The following is a 17,990-nucleotide window of genomic DNA, read 5'->3' as shown; positions in this document are numbered from 1 at the left end:
TAGAATTTGATGTCCAGCGAGCCACTGCATCTTCGGCTACGCAGTCCTCAGTGAATCCTCCAACTTCACAAATTTCTAAAACTTTAAGAAAACGAACTTTCGCAGAATCAAAAATTGGTCCTTATCGATCTTCCGATCTTGTTGTGAAGACACTGAAATTCGACGAGTGTTCATGCGTGAAGGGATGACTGACGAATGATAATAATTATTTGTAAACTTTCGCTTTCAAAATGAACTTTGCGTTACGTTCAACGCCGTCTTTCTGTTGTTGTACGCCGGTGCGCGTGCGATTATTTATAATTTCTGAATTTTGCATATTTAACTCAGGGTGACACAACAAGTTTGTTAAGAGTTAGTTGTTCCAGTGTTTAATTTGGGTGAAAGTGGTTAAAGAACCACTGTCTTGTTAAATATATCACATTGAGTTCTTATAAGGTCAATAGATTCTGTCTTTTTCGTTGTTGTTAAAACGCTACCATTGTGACAATGATTCCAAATACAACTAACGGTAACCAGTGAGATAACGCCACTAAAAGAATCACATTGAGTTCATTGAGATTTTTTTATAATGTTAAGAGTTACTGTTTTTTATCAAAGAGACAATCATGTCAGACATTACGTTAACTTACTAGTAATTAAATTATGTTTGCTGTCTTTGATTTCAACATAACATTGATCAGTAAAATTATCAGGATTGAATTAACACAAAGTGACTACAATATAGTGCAATTATTAACCTGCACACAAGTGACAGACAATAAAAGACGTTGGATTTCAATCTCGACTCACTTGTCTTTCATCAACATGTTCCCTAAGACTTTGCTCTAGCAGCAAAACACATGGACCCATTGGGGCCCTATTTTTCAACATGATATCATGGTAGCGGGCAGAAGTCGGTTCGTTCTGAATTTTTCAATACAGTATATACAGACACTCTGTACAGTAAAAAACGTTTTGGGAACAAACCATTGTGAACTTATTTTCTATGTTGATCAGTAAAAATCCTTAGTACGACATGGGGTTTGTTATCAAGTTTGTTAGCACGTTAATACTGCAAGGTGTATAACCTCAGAGAATTATTATCAAGTGTGTTTTGTTTTATTAGCGGTTTATACTCTATGGTCTTGGTATGGGAGATCAAAATTAAGGCAAATTTCTGTTATTATCTGATTGCTTGGCACAGATTAGTACGATACTGAATTGGTTAGGAAATGTAAACAAACATTAAATTGAATGAGAGTAGAAAGGGAGGGACAGGTGGGGGTGAAAGGCTAAGGAGATGGAAAGGGAGGGAGAATCCATGCTTGGTTATATCACGCAACCTTTGACTTCTGTTGTTTTCTCACAAGAACAAAACTTAAGGTGGGGTTCTACCTGAATTTGAATGGAACTTTAAGAGATTTAAAGAAGGGATTGAAGAAAAGAATGGAAACACCTTCAAACAGTTGACCCCCTCGCAAGAGCACTCCGGGTTATCAGGAGACTGTTTGGTGTCCGTCCACCAATTTTTAACTTCAAATTCAAATTTTAAAATCACATTAAATCTCCAATATTTCTTATTTGTCTAAATTTTACTAATCCTTTGAGAAAAACTATCGCCTCCCAGACATCCCCCAAAATCGTCCAAAAATTAACAAAATACTGCAAAATAAATATATATGGGATAAGTAAAGCTTTCTGGATTCCTTGAGACGCGGCTGAAATGGTTTTCAGTGTTTTCCAGCCCTTATACTTTGGGTCAGTACTACTATTCTTCACCAGTTGCTATAACAGAAATGGTATGAAACAAATACCTAATCATTGGTCAATAAGTTGTGATCATTTTCTTGACAATAGTAGTTACCTGATTAGGAGTTGTATACTGTTCCATTAAAGTGTAAGGGCTGGAAAATACTGAAATGCATCAGCCACCTAAAGCGTCGGAAAAATTGGTCTTCAGGTAAAAACCCCGCCTTTATTAAGTATTGCGAAAAAGCTGCACTTTGCTAAGTGTTACGAATTTATATTTTCTAGACGTCTAGTTCAATCGTTTATTTGTATTGTGCGAAAGATATTTTTATAAATTGAGACCATTATGTCATTAAGTAATAATGCAATCTTAAAAACATTCCAGATTTTCATTATTAAATAGAAACACGAAAAATTCAAATTTGGGAAAACAAGCCTGTCAAAATGACGTTGCCATGGTGATTTCAAGTAACTGGCACAATAACTAATCCTACCAAATTATTGCGAGATAAATTTTAGATAAACGCGCAAAGTTTGGCAGCGTTTGGTTGAATCTTGAAAACGTTATAAGCGTCCCGGCAAAGTCAGCGCGGGCCTCAAAAGCCCCCCCCCCCCCCCCGGCCCCGGCCTGAATAGGTTTAAGTGACTGTTTTTCCAGTGATTTTTATTGTACTGTACCCTGCCTTTCAAGTCAAAACAGATAGCTAATTATTAAGCGCCCGATTTTAAGCTTCTCAAGCTTCTCAAGCTTCTTGTTGTCTTGTAAATCCCCCTTTTGTCGAAGATAATTACGCATGAATATTGAAACAATAGGAATTTCTTAATGAGCTGAAAACAGCCCAAAATGACCACTTTCAAAGTGGACCATTTTGATCATTAACGGATTTCTAGTATTTCAATATTCAGAGAGAATTTTCTCCTCGTATAAAAGATTTTAATTGTGACTTTGACACTTAAGCACAATAGACATGAAGTCACACCCTTTTAAACACACACGAAATTGTTCCGGAAATCCCCCATTTGACGGAGATATTTACGCATGAATATTAAAACAATAGGAATTTATAAATGAACTGAAAACAGCCCAAACTGACCATTTCGAAAGTGGACCATTTTGCTCATTTACGGATTTCTATTACTTCAATATTCAGAGAGGATTTTCTCCTCGTATAAAAGACTGTGACTTTGGCACTTGAGCACAATAGACATGGAGGCACACCCTTTCAAATGCGCACACAATTGTCTTGGAAGTCCCCCTTTTGACGAAGATATTTACGCATGAATATTGAAACAATAGGAATTTATAAATGACCTGAAAACAGACCAAACTGACCATTTTAATAGGGGACCATTTTGCTCATTTACGGATTTCTATTGTTGAAATAATCAGAGGGGATTTTCTCCGCGTATAAAAGACTTGTGACTTTGACACTTGCACACAAACGACATGTCGTCACACCCTTTCAAACGCACACGCAACTGTCCGAGAAATTCCCCTTTTGACAGAGATATTGATCCATGAATATTGAAACAATAGGAATTTGTTAATGAGCTGAAAACAGCCAAAACCGACCATTTTCGCAGCGGACCATTTTGCTCATTCACGGATTTCTATTGTTTGAATATTCAGAAGAGACTTTCTCCGCGTATAAAACACTTGTGACGTTGACACTTGCACACAAGAGAAATGGAGTCACACACTTTCAAACGCGCACGTAATTGTTTCGGAAATCCCGCATTCGACGGAGATATTTACGTATGAATATTGAAACAATAGGAATTTGTTAATGAGCTGAAAACAGCCAAAACTTACCATTTTTAATGTAGACCATTTTGCTCATTAACGGATTTCTATTGTTTGAATATTCATATGTGATTTTCTCCGCGTACTAAAGACTTCTGACTTTGACACTTGCACATAATAGACATGGAGTCACACCCTTTCAAACGCGCACACAATTGTCCCGAAAATCCCCCTTTTGACGGAGATATTTACGCATGAATATTGAAACAATAGGAATTTGTTAATGAGCTAAAAACAGCCCAAACTTACCATTTCAAGTTGGATCATTTTGCTCATTTACGGATTTCTATTGTTTGCATATTCAGAAGGGATTTTCTCCGCGTATAAAAGACTTGTGGCTTTGACACTTGCACATAATAGACATGGAGTCACACCCTTTCAAACGCGCACACAATTGTCCCGAAAATCCCCCTTTTGACGGAGATATTTACGCATGAATATTGAAACAATAGGAATTTGTTAATGAGCTAAAAACAGCCCAAACTGACCATTTTCAAGGTGGATCATTTTGCTCATTAACGGATTTCTATTGTTTGCATATTCAGAAGGGATTTTCTCCGCGTATAAAAGACTTGTGAATTTGACATTTTCACACAATAGACATGGAGTCACAAACTTTCAAACGCGCGCACAACTGTCCGAGAAATTCACCTTTTGACGGAGATATTCACCCATGAATATTGAAACAATGAGAATTTGTCAATGAGCTGAAAACAGCCCATTTTGAAAGTGGACCATTTTCCTCATTAACGGATTTCTATTGTTTCAATGTTCAGAGGGGGTTTTCTCCCCGTATAAAAGACCTGTATGTTTGACACTTGCACACAATAGACTTTGAGTCACACTCTTTCAAACGCGCACACAATCGTCCGGAAAATCCCATTTTTGGCGGAAATATTTACGCATGAATATTGAAACAATAGGAATTTATAAATGAACTGAAAACAGCCCAAACTGACCATTTTCAAAGTGGACCATTTTGCTCATTTACGGATTTCTATTGTTTGAATATTCAGGGGGAATTTTCTCCGCGCATAAAAGACTTGTGACTTTGACACTTGCACACAATAGACATGGAGCCACACCCTTTCCAACGCACGCGCAACTGTCCGGGAAATCTCCCTTTTGACGGAGATATTTACGCATGAATATTGAAACAATAGGAATTTGTTAATGAGATGAAAACAGCCCAAACTGACCAATTTTCAAAGTGGACTATTTTGCTCATTGACGGATTTGTTGTTTGAATATTCAGAGGGGATTCTCTCCGCGTATAAAAGACTTGAGTCTTAAACACTTTCATACAATAGACATGGAGTCTTCTCAAAAGCGATTTTGATCCAGGACATGTTTTGAGAAAGAAGCGAACGTCAACTAGCGATTTTGTAGAGAAGTAAAATCTAATTGCCCATTTTATAATAAAGATGGGGGTCTGTCATTAATGTTTTTATTTAATCGGCACACAGTAAAGCGTTCTACATATTACACCTCCTTGCAAATATTTTTATTGCAATAAATAAAGCTCGAGGTTTTTAGACACTTGTCTTTGGAGTCTCCCTGTCAGCCCGCTGTCATTGAAACAAAAAAGAAACACGCTTGGAGAAACGGCAAACTCATTGCAAATACCTTACAACTCTTTAAAATCACAAATGCCTGCGAGCCATTTTTTTTTATTGAAAACCGATCGCTGACCAGTACGTTGCATATGTAAAATATCCATCTCCACCAATTTAACGAGCCAGCGGTGGTTGCTAAGTAACATGTCGTCATGACGACAAGATGATGTGAAATTTCCCGGGACTGACTCCTCGCGCAAGTAAATCGTGGAAAACAAATTTCATTCCGCAACGTTTACAGTACTCAGAAAGTTTATGTAAATGAATCGGCACCAGGCATAGCGGCCCTGCACTGTTAGAACACGTGACGATCAGGTGACGGTGCACTGCACTGTTAGAACACGTGATGATCAGGTGTCTGCGCTGACGAACTCCTCGTTATAGAGAGCCTCGGCGAAATCACCGCACACATGGTCAAGCTCATCGCCAACTTCTTGTAATGTGTCTTCTAACAAGTCTTCACTGATTCTGAAACCAATCAATGCAAACAGATAAGAATACCTAACAATAGACACAACTATATTTACGTAGTCTACACACCCGTGTTTACTTATACCCCTAGAGTGCCTAAGGTGGTTTTCTACGCTCCGGATCGAGCGGTCCTGGTTCGAACCCTCGCCGGGTCACTACGTTGCGTTCTTAGGAAGAGTTCTTAGAAAGACCCTTAAGTCTCATAGTGCCTCTCTCTACCCAGGTGTATAAATGGGCAATGGCTATTTTTTGCTGGGCGTAACCCTGTGACGGCATAGCATCCTATTGAAGGGGTGTAGAAATATTCCTACTCGCATTATGCTACGGCAACTGCGATAAGCTCCAGCCTGATGGGCCACTAGGCCAAACGCAGTCTTAACTCCCTACCATTCCATCACCCTGCACGGTAATACGGTGTAATAGTATGTATTTTTATTTTAAATTCTGTATTTTATACTGCATAGGAAAGGGTGGTATCTCTAAACGTACCTATTCACAAGTCCCCAGGGGTCAAACGTTCCTTGCTCGTGAGTAGAACTGTCCCGCAGATACTTGTTAAACCGGTTTCTATAGGACACTATACTGGCTCTCATCTCCTTAGGCACACTGAGGAGCACTGTGGGCCGAGCGCCAGTTGCGAGGGGCCGGTTTTGTGGGGACCGTATCTTCTCAGGACCTTTATAAACGGAGCTTTGAGCGGACGAGCGTTCAGTAGATGCTGAGGAACAAACAAGAAAAAGAATAACCACTGTGTTATAATCAAATTAGAGCCTTTGTTTTATTTATTAAAAAAGAAAATTTCAACAGTAGAACTAACCTTCCATAAGCGAGGAAAAGCTACTCGTTTCGCTAACTTCATCCAGTAGTCGGAGCGGCTTTCTGTCGTCTGATCGGTCTTCGTCGGGAACTCCTCGGGTATTTTCCGGCAGTAACCGATTGCTTTCGGTCTCGTCTGGTCTAGTAAACATGATAGGTTTGGGCTCCCTGGCTTGTCGAGTACTTTTCTCTGGTTAAAAAAGAAAAGTTTCACCATGATAAGAAGCTAAAAAGGTAAATTCTAGTTCTAGTTGAAACAAGGCTTCTACAAAGGCTTTCAAATGTCGTAAAAAATCTAAAATGTGGCGCATATTCGAAATGATTTTATCTTATTATAGGAAATTAACGCTTCATGAAATTAACGCGAATTTTAAAAATTCGCGTTAATTTAAGTCGCGTTAATTTTTGTTAACGTTAATTTTCGCGCCGTTAATTAAGTGGAGCGCTAATTTCCTTGACCTTAATTTCCATTATTTTGGAACCAATTTCTCGATACAGTCCAGCCGTCTTTGACACTTATGAAAAGACATTATTTCATCAGGGTGGAAATCTGTCGGATCACTAAAACTGTGAAAAGCGCTCAAGGTGGTCAGTTTCCTTTGTGTTAAAGTAAACTTGCTCCTGTTGTCTTAACAAGTCTTTTTTTTCCTTTTTGTTTGTCGCGTTAATTTCCTTCATTTTGAAATGTTACCCCCTCTTTCGCGTTAATTTCCTTTATTGGGAAGTAATTTTTCCTTCAATTCGCGTTAATTTAAGTCGCGTTAATTTCAAATACCTTAATTAACACAAGCGTTAATTTCCTATAATAAGGTAGTCGGAAAAAAGGTAGGGACAGCGGGTGTTACTTTTGGCAGGAAAAATAACGTTGCACGTGGGCGAGTGGCATGCGCATAACTGGCTCGGAGTGACACCGCCGTATTTGCAGGCTTACTCTAACCATTTTTTTCTCGTATGCTTGTAAATGATAAAGTATCATTGACGGCGCGTAGTATATACCTGCGGTAGGTTTTTCAGACGATTTCTCAACATCAGCGTACTTCACATGAGCCCAGTGGCGCCTTATCTCCTCCTCGACTTTCTGCAAACATCAACTATCTATTAATAATTTATTTAGCAACTTGCTATCTATTAACAATTTATATGAGAAACATTCAATCTCTTATTCATAAAAGACAGTTGTCGCAGTAAGCAGGAAAAAGGCTTTTCCAATGGTTTCGAAAGTAACTGTGCCTGCTTTGGTTTTAACGTGCGGCACATTACCTCGAAACTCTGCAGTCTCTGAAGAATATTTTCTAACGTGGAGCTGTTTTGTAAATTGTCAGCTTGTATTTCAGCCTCGCCCTCTACCTCTAGCCTGAAAATCAATAGGACAATACCAGTTTAAACTTTACCGATTGGAATCTATGGGTCCAGAGCTCAAGTCGCCAGTGCATTATCTCTACAAAAACAAGAACATTAATATGGTTTCCGCACAATTTTCGAGCAATACAGGGAAAAATAAAGTTACCAAAAAGACCTCTTATCATGGCAACAGTTTTAGTACAGCTAACAAAAACCTGCCAAAAATTTAGCACTCAAGCTGACCCCGCGAGAGAAAAATAGATTTGAAGTTGTCTTTATTTCAGTTAAAACGGACGTTTCGCGCCAGTTCAAAACAAAATGGCGCGTGTTTTATACATTTTTTCGAGGTTTGACTTTAATTTTCTCGAGAATGCTTTAGAATTTAATTGCGGGGTCACTAAGACAAATGAATTTCGATGAGATCTTTTAAATAGTGTACAAAATGTTGCCGTGCAATGAGTAGATTTTTGGTACTTAATTTTCGCACTCATTGCTCGAACTTTCAGCGGAATCCGTCTTAATAAGAATAACACAGATCCAACCATTTTCACAGGCTTAGCAGTCGACACTACATTCAAATGCAAAGTTGTCTTAACAGAGCACGCGTAAAAACATTCGCTGACTCACCTTTGCATTTCGAGTACTGTTTCCTCCAAAACATCGTCCAGGACTTTTTCTGCTAAAATGTCCGCTTGATTCATTGTCTGTTGAAAGGTTTTCAAAAAAGAAAAAAAACCGATCCCATTGTTAAAGGCCCGCACTATAACTAGGCGTTAAAACTTAAAGTTTCCTCAAAGCCAAGGAAAAGTTGCCCATAATGTTAAACTGGTTTCTCTGTCATAAAGCAAATAAGAATACAGCCTGATTCTAAGACAACCTTATACCCCAGCGTTATGTCAGATTGCCCTGCTGGTAGGTGGGGCGGAGAAGTACTGAGAGAATACTAATTGAACTGTTTAGTTTTAAACAAGTGCACAACACAAAGAGCCTGGCAAGTCTCGAGGCAGACGTCTAACGCAGACGTCTAACGCAATGACCATTGGGTACCACGCCCACCCAACTTAGTCCTTTCTCTCAATGAACGCGGACTCAACAGAACTAGAGACTGGTTTGCAGTTAACTCCTTTCCCGGACAAATGTTAAATTCAAATAAAATAAAAATAAAAAACCCTCAAGGATCGTTCGTAAACTTACTGTCTGTGAGGCGAGTTTACCAAGCTGATGCTGCAAAGATTTCTTTTGCTCTGTTTCTCTTTTCACCTCCGTGTCCGCTATGGCCTACACATGAAAGAAAAACGTTACTATATAAATCTAAAATATAAAAGGTTTTTGGTCAACTGCTTAAGAACAAAAGCCTGCTTTTTCGAGAAAGGAATGTTTGTACATCAGATAAATGAATTTATATCTTGCTGATCCTCACTCAATCAAAGTACAGTTCACTGCATTACATACCTCGGCGCGATCCAACAGAGGTTTCAACCGAGATCGAATGGCTTCTTCTGTCTCGGATACTAATCGCTTCGAAAGTAAAGCTTCTGGGCTGAAATAAAAAAAGCTCGGAGTTAGCCAGACAGTATACAGTTTCAAATACGGCCTTGTCGGGTTCAAGAATAAATGTATACCTTCTTCGATCCCGTCGCATATTCTCTAATCTTCGCAGTCTTTCCAATTCATGAATCTGGTTTAAAAAGATATAAAAGTATTTGAACTGGAAATGTCATTTGATTAATCATAAAAGCTAATTAAAAAACTAAGATAAACAGTATAAAGTGACATGATAATAAATCAACGTTACCCTTCTTTCTGCTTCTTCGTCAAGCCACCTTTGCCTGTAAAAGAAAACGGTTCACAGTTAAGAACTTGTTTTTTCCCTTTATTCCAGCCCCAGGGGGGGGGGGGGGGTACTCCGGGATCAAAGTGACGGGGATGATCGAATGGAGGCAAAACTCAGGACCCAAAAAAATCCCTAAGGAACCTCACCAAGAAGAACTGTCATAAACCTTTAAATCTGTTAAAAATTCGTATTCCTCATTGACACAGTTAGCCCGGAAACCAAGCTTAGGGTAGGTTTTCCTTCCTTTTTTTGCTTACTTATTTATTTATCATGTTAAATAAGAGCAAAAACAAACTGATGTGTGTTGTTTCACTGACCTCGCTACTTCTCTTTCTATCAGCTCATGGTCCACAGGAAGCATTCTGCGAGCGTACTTCGGACTTCTTGGACTTGGAAGCTAATTAGGAGGCAGGAAAACAGACTTTACGCGGCAGGAAAAGAAACAGTTTATACGAAGTACGTGATCAATCGTTATCTTTCCAGCATCCAATCTCTCCCAAAACTCAAATAAAGAATGACTGGGTACAAGACTGAACTTCGTATTGAGCTAAGATGAGATAATACGAATGAGAAAAAAGTCGAACACAGGGTCCATATAAAAACTTGCGCCATCAAAATTTTGTGACCTTGTTATGACCAAAAGAAAAAGAAATAGCTGGGACTTTAAAAAAATGAGACTCTTAGTAGTTCCTAATTTTACCCAGGGTAAGTCTAGCGCGCGAAATCACACGAGATCTCGCGAAAAAAATTATTTTGGGTCTCCTCATGAAAAGTGAGTCTCTCGCGTGATCTCCCACTCGACTGACCCTGAGAAGAACCACGAGTAGCCTATTAAAAAATGTAACTGATTCATTTATTTATTGATTTTCGCCATAAAAAATCTCTAGTGATAACTTTTTTGATGTACTTTGGAAACGGTTTATTAGAAAATTAAGTGACTAGTTTCAGTTTACTATCTAATGATGAGTTGCTATCATGTCACTCTATTGTGAATAACGTGGTTCACACCGATCAACACACAAACAAGAAACAGCATAGCCTGTTCCAGGCGTTCGGCTAGTTGGGGAGCTGTAGCATGAAGAACGGCCAGTGATTCCCCGTTCTTTGCACTTATCCGACCCCTTTTTGCACTTCTCCCTAACTAACCGAAAGTCTGGAAAAGGCTAGAGACACCACTGCCAGATTTGTGATTGATAGCAAACCTTTTGTTCATATTTTCTCCTCTGGGATCTAGGTGAAAGATATAAGTCGCCCATGTCGTGATAATGAACTCCTCTCTCAGGAGTACGAGGGCCTTCCTTTGTGGGTGTCCTGGGCGGTGTCTTTAGTTGTGTACCTGGGTGAGGTTTGTCAGGCCCTTCTGCAGGGGCTTTCTTCAGTATGGAGGAAACTGTCTCTTTTGCAAAGTGAGCCTGATCCACGGGTTGCACCAGTTTAACTCTTTTGGCTGCTTGTTGAGCTCTCTGGCGCTTTAGCTGATAGAAATTATAGCACTCATTTATTCTCCATACAGTGATTCACTTTGACTCGATAATTAATTATAAAAGTAATTTACTATTCTGTTGACAAACGTTTCTTCTGGGTGACAAAAATTAATGGCACTCATTTTTGCATTGGGTCTAAAATAATAAAAAATTTAAGTCAATAGTTTTGAGAGAAAAACACCAGCCTGAACAAGACTGAAATGGATTACAAATAGTAGATACAGTTAGTGTGTATTTACAACAAGCTGTGATAGACTCATCCATACACAAATAGTTCTAAACAAAATATTTTTTCATGACACACTACAATGATCTGTGGTTGGGGAAGTATGCCCTCAGCTGTACAGAGGAAGAATTGCAAATGAAGAGAGAGGTCTGTTTCTCAGGCTACAAAATCACACAAATGCGTCTAACAATTACATATAAGAAATAATATATTGATTGAGATTCTTTTACATACATGTACATGTACACACCTTAAGTTTAGCAGGAAGTAGCAGTGATTGCTTAACTGGTATTACGGCTGGTCTGTCTGGTTTTACAGCTTGAAGAGCAGGTCTTGGCTGGAAGTTTGGCTTCACCTTATGCAAGGAAATATAAATAATTATTATAATTATTTAATTATAATAAATGCAGTTAAATGCAAGTTAACGGAGTTAACAACTGTTACAATGCAATTTAACGGAGCGTCAGTGTTTGGATATGCTCATGCGCCAGGGCTCCATGTGCTCCGGATTTCAGGCATGTGTTTTTAGTGTTGGCCAGGCCAGTGGAGCATTTGCCCGGAGTTTAGCGTTGATTGTGTTCAACCCATTCCCTCCCTCCCTTTCCATTGTTTAATCAGTGTGACGGGTGCCTGTCTTCCCTTCCCCGTGGGGGCTCATTGGCTGGGTTGCCAGGATTTCCCAGCCATGGGAGCAGTCTTCATCTAGGAGCTGGCTGCCAATAGTGGAAGTTCCTGGATGTCCCAGGCACCCAACCTCCTCCCACCCAACGATGCAGTTGTAAATTATAGTAACTGTTAAGAAATTCATACTAAAAAACTTTCTGTGGGAGCAGTATGGATATTGGAACAAGGAACAACACGCTAAAAAACATGTCAACAGTGTGGAATAAAGGAATAAAATATTGACATACCACAGGTGTCTGAACTGGAGTATCTTTAGCTCGAAGTAATGCAGTCAGCCCAGCCTGAAGCACAGCATCCCTTTCAGGGGTGGGGTCTGGAGTACTTGTTATTGCTGTTAGGTAAATCATTGTTATAGTAATTACTTATATTATAAAGGAGCCACAGTTTAGAATCAAAGAGAGACAATCAGCATACAAAGAAATTAGTTTCTGCCCTACTCTCCTCCTTATGTGTACTATAACACCTTATGAAATTGTGTGACCCTGGGTTATATGTGCAGAATGCTATTGCAGCTATTTAAAAAAAAAATAGTTAAGTGTATTGCATCAAGCTGATTTTTATGTCCAAACCTTGTTTCATAGGAGTTTTCAATGTCTGTGTTTCCTGAGGTTTTCTGTCAGCTACTTCCTGAACAAATGCACTTGGTTTTTCTGGTGTTTTGTCTGCTTCTAACAGGCGCTCTTCACTTTCAAGCTGAATAAAATAACATGGAATTAATAAAAGCAACTACAACTTAGTAAGTCAGTCGGTTAGTGGGTAAAGAAAAGGGTGGCACAAGATAGTATAATAAATAATATTATAACATGAACAAACCCATTGCCCTCAAACCTAACACCAAATTAACCACTGCCTCGTGAATATGGAGGATGGGTGCCTGGGATACCCGGGAGGGCCTCCACTGAGGTCAGCCGGCCCTCCCCAGATAGAATAAAGCTGCCAAGGCTGGCAATCCCAACAAAACAGCCATGAGCCCCCACACAAAGACACCCGTCACACTGATTAAATCAGTGGAAAAATGAATTTATAACTAATAACAAGAAGCAGGGAAGGGAGGGAGGGAGGGGAAAAACTTGCAAAACATCCCTGAAAACCCTCCATGGAACGAAGACCTGACACCATGCTGTCATGTCCCATCCTCGTACCCAGGGTCTTCGTTCCCTTTGACCAGCGGTCAGGAAACGAGCGACCCTGTCCGAGAACGCAACGCACTGAGCCTGACAAGAGCTAGTAACCGCTGACCACCAGGACAGCTGACCACCCACTCGTTGTGGTTAACTTGGTTAATTGCTTTATTTAACTTGGTTAAATCGCATTTAACCTCATTTAATTTGAACACACTCACTGAAACATTAATTGATCAATGAATATTTTATTGATATTACCTAACATAAATGCAATATATGCAGACTGCAATTATGTAGCCATACTAGGTATTATGAAAAAAAAAAAAGCGAGAATGACAATATTTACTTGTCTCAGGTCTTTCTTTGCTATTACTATGATCATTTTCTAACATTTCACTAAGCAGGAAAATAACAGGCTTAACCTATACAACTTATAAAAAAAATCAACTAATTTCTGGGGTCGCCCACTACCTCTCGGAACAAGTTAATTTATTGGTTCTTAAAACAATAGATAACAGGTGACAACAATGTCCCTAGCCCTGAATAACAATAGAGGTAGTGTTTACAGCGGGCAAATGAAAGTAGAGGTTTCAGAGAGGTAGTGTCTTACTGAATTTCTGCAATGAGTGGAAGAAATAGAAAAAGGAAGGGATAGTTATCAAGGAGAGTTTCATGTTGGGCTTTGAAGGATTTAACACACATGCAAGGTACTGGCAAAGGGCACACCCACCTTTCTCCCTTCATCCTCTATTCCTTTCTGTTTCACGTCATCAGTGGGATCGTCCCCACCAATGTGCAACTGTGTCGCCAAAAGAGACAGCTGTCTAATGAGGGCAGACAGCTCTTGGTACATTGGTGGCAGGCCATGGCCAACCTTTGGCTGAAGAGGGGCATTGCTGACAAATGTCTGCAGTGCTCTGACGGCTCCTCTGTGCGCTGCTGCCAGACGACTCAAGGTCTGACTCTAAAAATACATTTTTTACAGTGTTAATATGGCAATAAACTGGTAATTCAGGAGAGGTGAAAAAAGAACTTCTGGGCTTGTATATGTCTTTAATGGGCAAGATAATAATCAAATACAAGAGTCCTCGTAGGCTCGATGAGGATAAGCAAGTAGTAGTACTGTACAGTTAGAAATTTAAGATGTTGTGATCAGCCCAGAATACAACAAAAAAAGCCATTGTTTCTTAAATTGAACTTGATTGAATTGAATGTGACGTCCAAACCATTAGATAGTGGGGAGGGTCTTTACACTGAAACACACCACAATGCATAAATTTGTACAGTTATTATACTGAAGATAAAAAAACCCAAAGACATTGACCTTCTTGGTGTGCTTGATTCCTCTTCTCTTTTTGTTAAGCTCATCCTCAATTTCACGAACCTAAAACAAAGAAAAAAAAGACACCTACTTGAATTTGTTTAAAAAATGTTACTGGGAATGCAAGAAGGTGGATATGAAAGTGCAAAAAAAAAGTTTGCCAAGAAAGTAAAACTTGTAATTCTTGGGTAATTACTAATAAGTCATTAACATTCATCACTCGCTGTATAATTATGAAGTTTAATCACCTGTCTCTGTAGCACATAAAGCATCCTTGCCGACCTGGCAGCCTGTTCTTCAGCTCTCACTACTTGCCGTTGGTCAACATCCTCATCAGAGAGTCTCACGTCTCCATCCCTCCTTCTCTTTAGCCTTTTATCTTTGTTCTTCAGGACTTCAGGTCTGTCATTTTTCAATCCTTCCATTTGTTTCATGTACTGATGGAGCTCTTTCCGAAGTTTCCTGATTTCATTAGCCTGTGTCCTTTCCCCTTCTGAATCAAACTCATCATCCTCCTCCCCTGGAGCTGGGTAAAAGTATAATTTATGCTGTCTCTTAGCTGCCGCTTCCTGCTTTTTTACAGTGTTATGAACTCTTTCACGCAGAGTCACACTTTCTTCTGAGGCAACAGCCTGAGATTTCGATTTACCACTCTTCACTCTAACTTTCTTTCCTGAAACTCCTTTTTGCTTTCCTGTAGCTGTAACATGCCTGTTCTGTGTCTCTTCTTCTTGTGAAACTAAAACATTATCAGTTCTGACTTCTTTTACCTTTTTAACATCTTTCTTGGCCAGATGAACGGCAAGTGCAAGCCGATCACTTGTTAAAGAGGAAGAGACTGACGACATGACAGGATAAGCGACTGGTGTGGTTACGTGATTGTTTGGTACTATATGCGATGTTTGAGTTTGCTCACTTATTTTTTCGATAATGATAGGCTGTGGTTTTCTAAACCTTGTTGTAAATTGCTCTGTAGATGTTGGTTTTCCTAATTTAAATTGTAGTTGATTCATTTGATGAGAGGCAGGTCCTCCATGTGGTATCGGTATTGAACGTTGAGGGACAGTGACTGGTTGACTCAAGCCCGAAAAGTTAAAACCAGCTTGGGTTGGTTTCCAGAGAACACCAGCTGCCATGATCCTAAAAGATATATATTCATGAAAGGCATGAAAGAATGTCAGTTTAATTAAAGTTTTTTTTAACAAGTTATACTTTAGAAGGATTTTAAGAAAACTTTCTTTTTTTTTTTTTTGAGGGGGGGGGGGGATGTAATTTAATCTTTAACAACTTTCATCCCGGCCTTACCAATCGATCAAAATCGATGATCGCAAATCAATCAATCAATCGATATCAATCGATGATGGTTAGTTAATTGATATCGATTGGTATCGACCAATCGATCACCAATCGATAGTCACAAATAAAATTTCCTTAATTACATTGATTGCTATCGATTTTCATCGATTGTTATCGATATCTTGCGGCGTACTTGGGCATCCCAAGGACAATTCTCCAGGTTATCCGGAAATAGTTTTTCGCAATCCTAAAACGACATGTTTAAAGAAGCGGATAAAGCCGGGGACAAAGCAATGGACGTTATGGTCAAAGGCTACCATGCCTGCTACTTCACCGTTGAAATTGGTGAGGAGTTTGTGGCTACGAGAAAACGGGGAGAGCGTGGGAACGCGTTTAAAGTTTCTAATCAGCGTGAACAATTAGGCCACCTACAAACTGAGCTGGTTTCTCCTCTCTGGCCTTAAATTGTCAATGGAGGTCGCTACTCGAGAAATAGACCCGGCAATGAACATTCTACAAAAAAAATATCCGTGGATTATTTTTTCGCTATCCAGTTTATTACTTCGATGCGAAGAAAGATCGACTGTGGTATTTGCTTGTTCACTTGGTTTTCCTTTTAGAGATTATAGGAATCTACCTAGACCAAGCCACTTATCTCCAAGTTATTTTCCTGTTGCTGTTTATTCAAGTTTATATTTCTTTGGCTTGTTTAGCTTACGTCATTTTATACATGCACATAACACAACTTTTGCTGTTGTATTTCTCAAGTAATCTACGCTGGTGTAAACCTTGCCCCATTCCTTAATAGAGTTAATAACGTTGTTTTTGATGCATAACAGGCACAAGTACTAGTACTGATCACGAAAATGTCGAAAATGAATAAATGAGGTATTGATCGCTTTTAAGAGCCACTGAGTTGATGTAATGACACCCATATTGAATCAAACCAAATGAAAAACGATCGATCGATGAAAATCGATGACAGTCGATGAAAATCGATGAAATTAAAAGTCACAAAGTTTTCCGTCATCAATTGGTCATCGATTTCCAATATCAATCGATTAATTGGCATCGATTATTATCGATTGGTATCGATTATCATCGATTATCGGTTTCATCGATTGGTCAGGCCGGGCTTTCATTGACATACAATCTGGCTCATCTTTCTTATATACTCAGTACAACAGTATAGCCACTATAATGACATCTAGGAGATACCAGTTGAATAAAACTTTTCTAGCAATGAAGATCTTTGTACCGACCGTCAATCTTCGCTAGAATAGCCACTTCTCTCTATCTGTCTAGAAAAAGTTCGAAGCGGTACAACAATAATAATTGATCATCTTTTATACTAGCTATCTAGAACATCTGTTTTTGAACTTCTGACAGCTATTAATAAACAGTAAATGACTAACAGAACGTTTTAGCTTACACGAGTTTAGTTTTCAGAGTTTTACCTCTAAAATTACAAAAAAATTCGCTAAACAGCTAGCGCGAGCAAGAACCGTCAGCTCAGTTGTAGCGCAACCGTGTTTATGCTTGTTTTCGTTTATATATATTTTTCACTAACGCTACTTACCTGCTTATTCTTGGAAGTCTCCCCAAAAACTTTAGTTTTGATGGAATGGCAATTTGATTGGAGAAATCAGAAGAAGTTTTGTTAAAAGGACATTCTAGCAAACCGCCATTTTGTTTCAAACAATCACGTGATCAATCTTCTCGGTTTCAGACTCTCTCGACCAAACAAGAATGCGCGCTGAGCACAAAGAAAAGAGGAAATAAATTACGTTTTTTCCGGCGTTTCTCTCAGGCAGCTGATCACAGTTTATATGTAAAAGTCCGATATTGCTATATCCTTGGACTCTAAGTTATGTCCGATTTCTAATATTTAAGTTTGTTCGAAGGGGGGTATACCAATGGGGTGTACCTTGATGGATTCCCGGGGGTACTCCCCCCAAAATACCGACCAAACGGAGTCGTGATTTGGGGTTTTCGATGAAGAACGGAGTATCCATTTTAGAGACGATTCTTAGAACGGGGTATGATATTTCGAACGCGCAAAAGTTTCAAAGCGGGGTTGACCTGTTTCTAGAAAGGGGTATCATTTTGAATGCAAATTGTTTCTAAAACGGGGTACTACTTTCCCTACTTTGGAGACTCGAGCGGCACATACTGCCCACCCAAAACATGCCTGAGTATGGGGGATGATGTCTAGACAACAAACTTTCGCGAAATGTAACAAAAA

General features: G+C 39.2%; 2 protein-coding genes across 2 annotated transcripts in view; one reads left to right on the top strand and one right to left on the bottom strand.

The window, feature by feature from the left end:
* The window catches only part of LOC144646832 (uncharacterized), a 41,905-nt gene extending 36,766 nt beyond the window's left edge, over positions 1–5,139 (top strand). Inside the window, 1 exon segment of the mRNA XM_078506524.1 lies at positions 5,061–5,139. The gene's annotated coding sequence lies outside the window, so the exon portion shown is untranslated.
* On the bottom strand, positions 4,964–17,443 carry LOC144646833 (protein moonraker-like). Its single transcript, XM_078506525.1, has 19 exons — positions 17,325–17,443; positions 14,698–15,589; positions 14,453–14,512; positions 13,859–14,092; positions 12,574–12,697; positions 12,232–12,335; positions 11,571–11,675; positions 10,813–11,085; positions 9,928–10,007; positions 9,572–9,605; positions 9,399–9,454; positions 9,229–9,316; positions 8,971–9,054; positions 8,404–8,480; positions 7,696–7,789; positions 7,432–7,513; positions 6,437–6,625; positions 6,109–6,337; positions 4,964–5,616 (listed from the first exon to the last, which is right to left on the bottom strand). Exons 2-19 carry the CDS (start codon positions 15,583–15,585, stop codon positions 5,499–5,501), a joined length of 2,919 nt encoding a protein of 972 aa, XP_078362651.1. The 5' UTR covers positions 15,586–15,589; positions 17,325–17,443; the 3' UTR covers positions 4,964–5,498.
* Between the last annotated feature and the right edge of the window lie 547 nt (positions 17,444–17,990).

Source organism: Oculina patagonica, chromosome 3 (genome assembly GCF_052425735.1).
Source record: "Oculina patagonica isolate OP01 chromosome 3, crgOcupat, whole genome shotgun sequence".
NCBI lineage: Eukaryota > Metazoa > Cnidaria > Anthozoa > Scleractinia > Oculinidae > Oculina > Oculina patagonica.
Note: the sequence above shows the minus strand (reverse complement) of the source record. Positions and strands in the feature narration are given on the sequence as shown.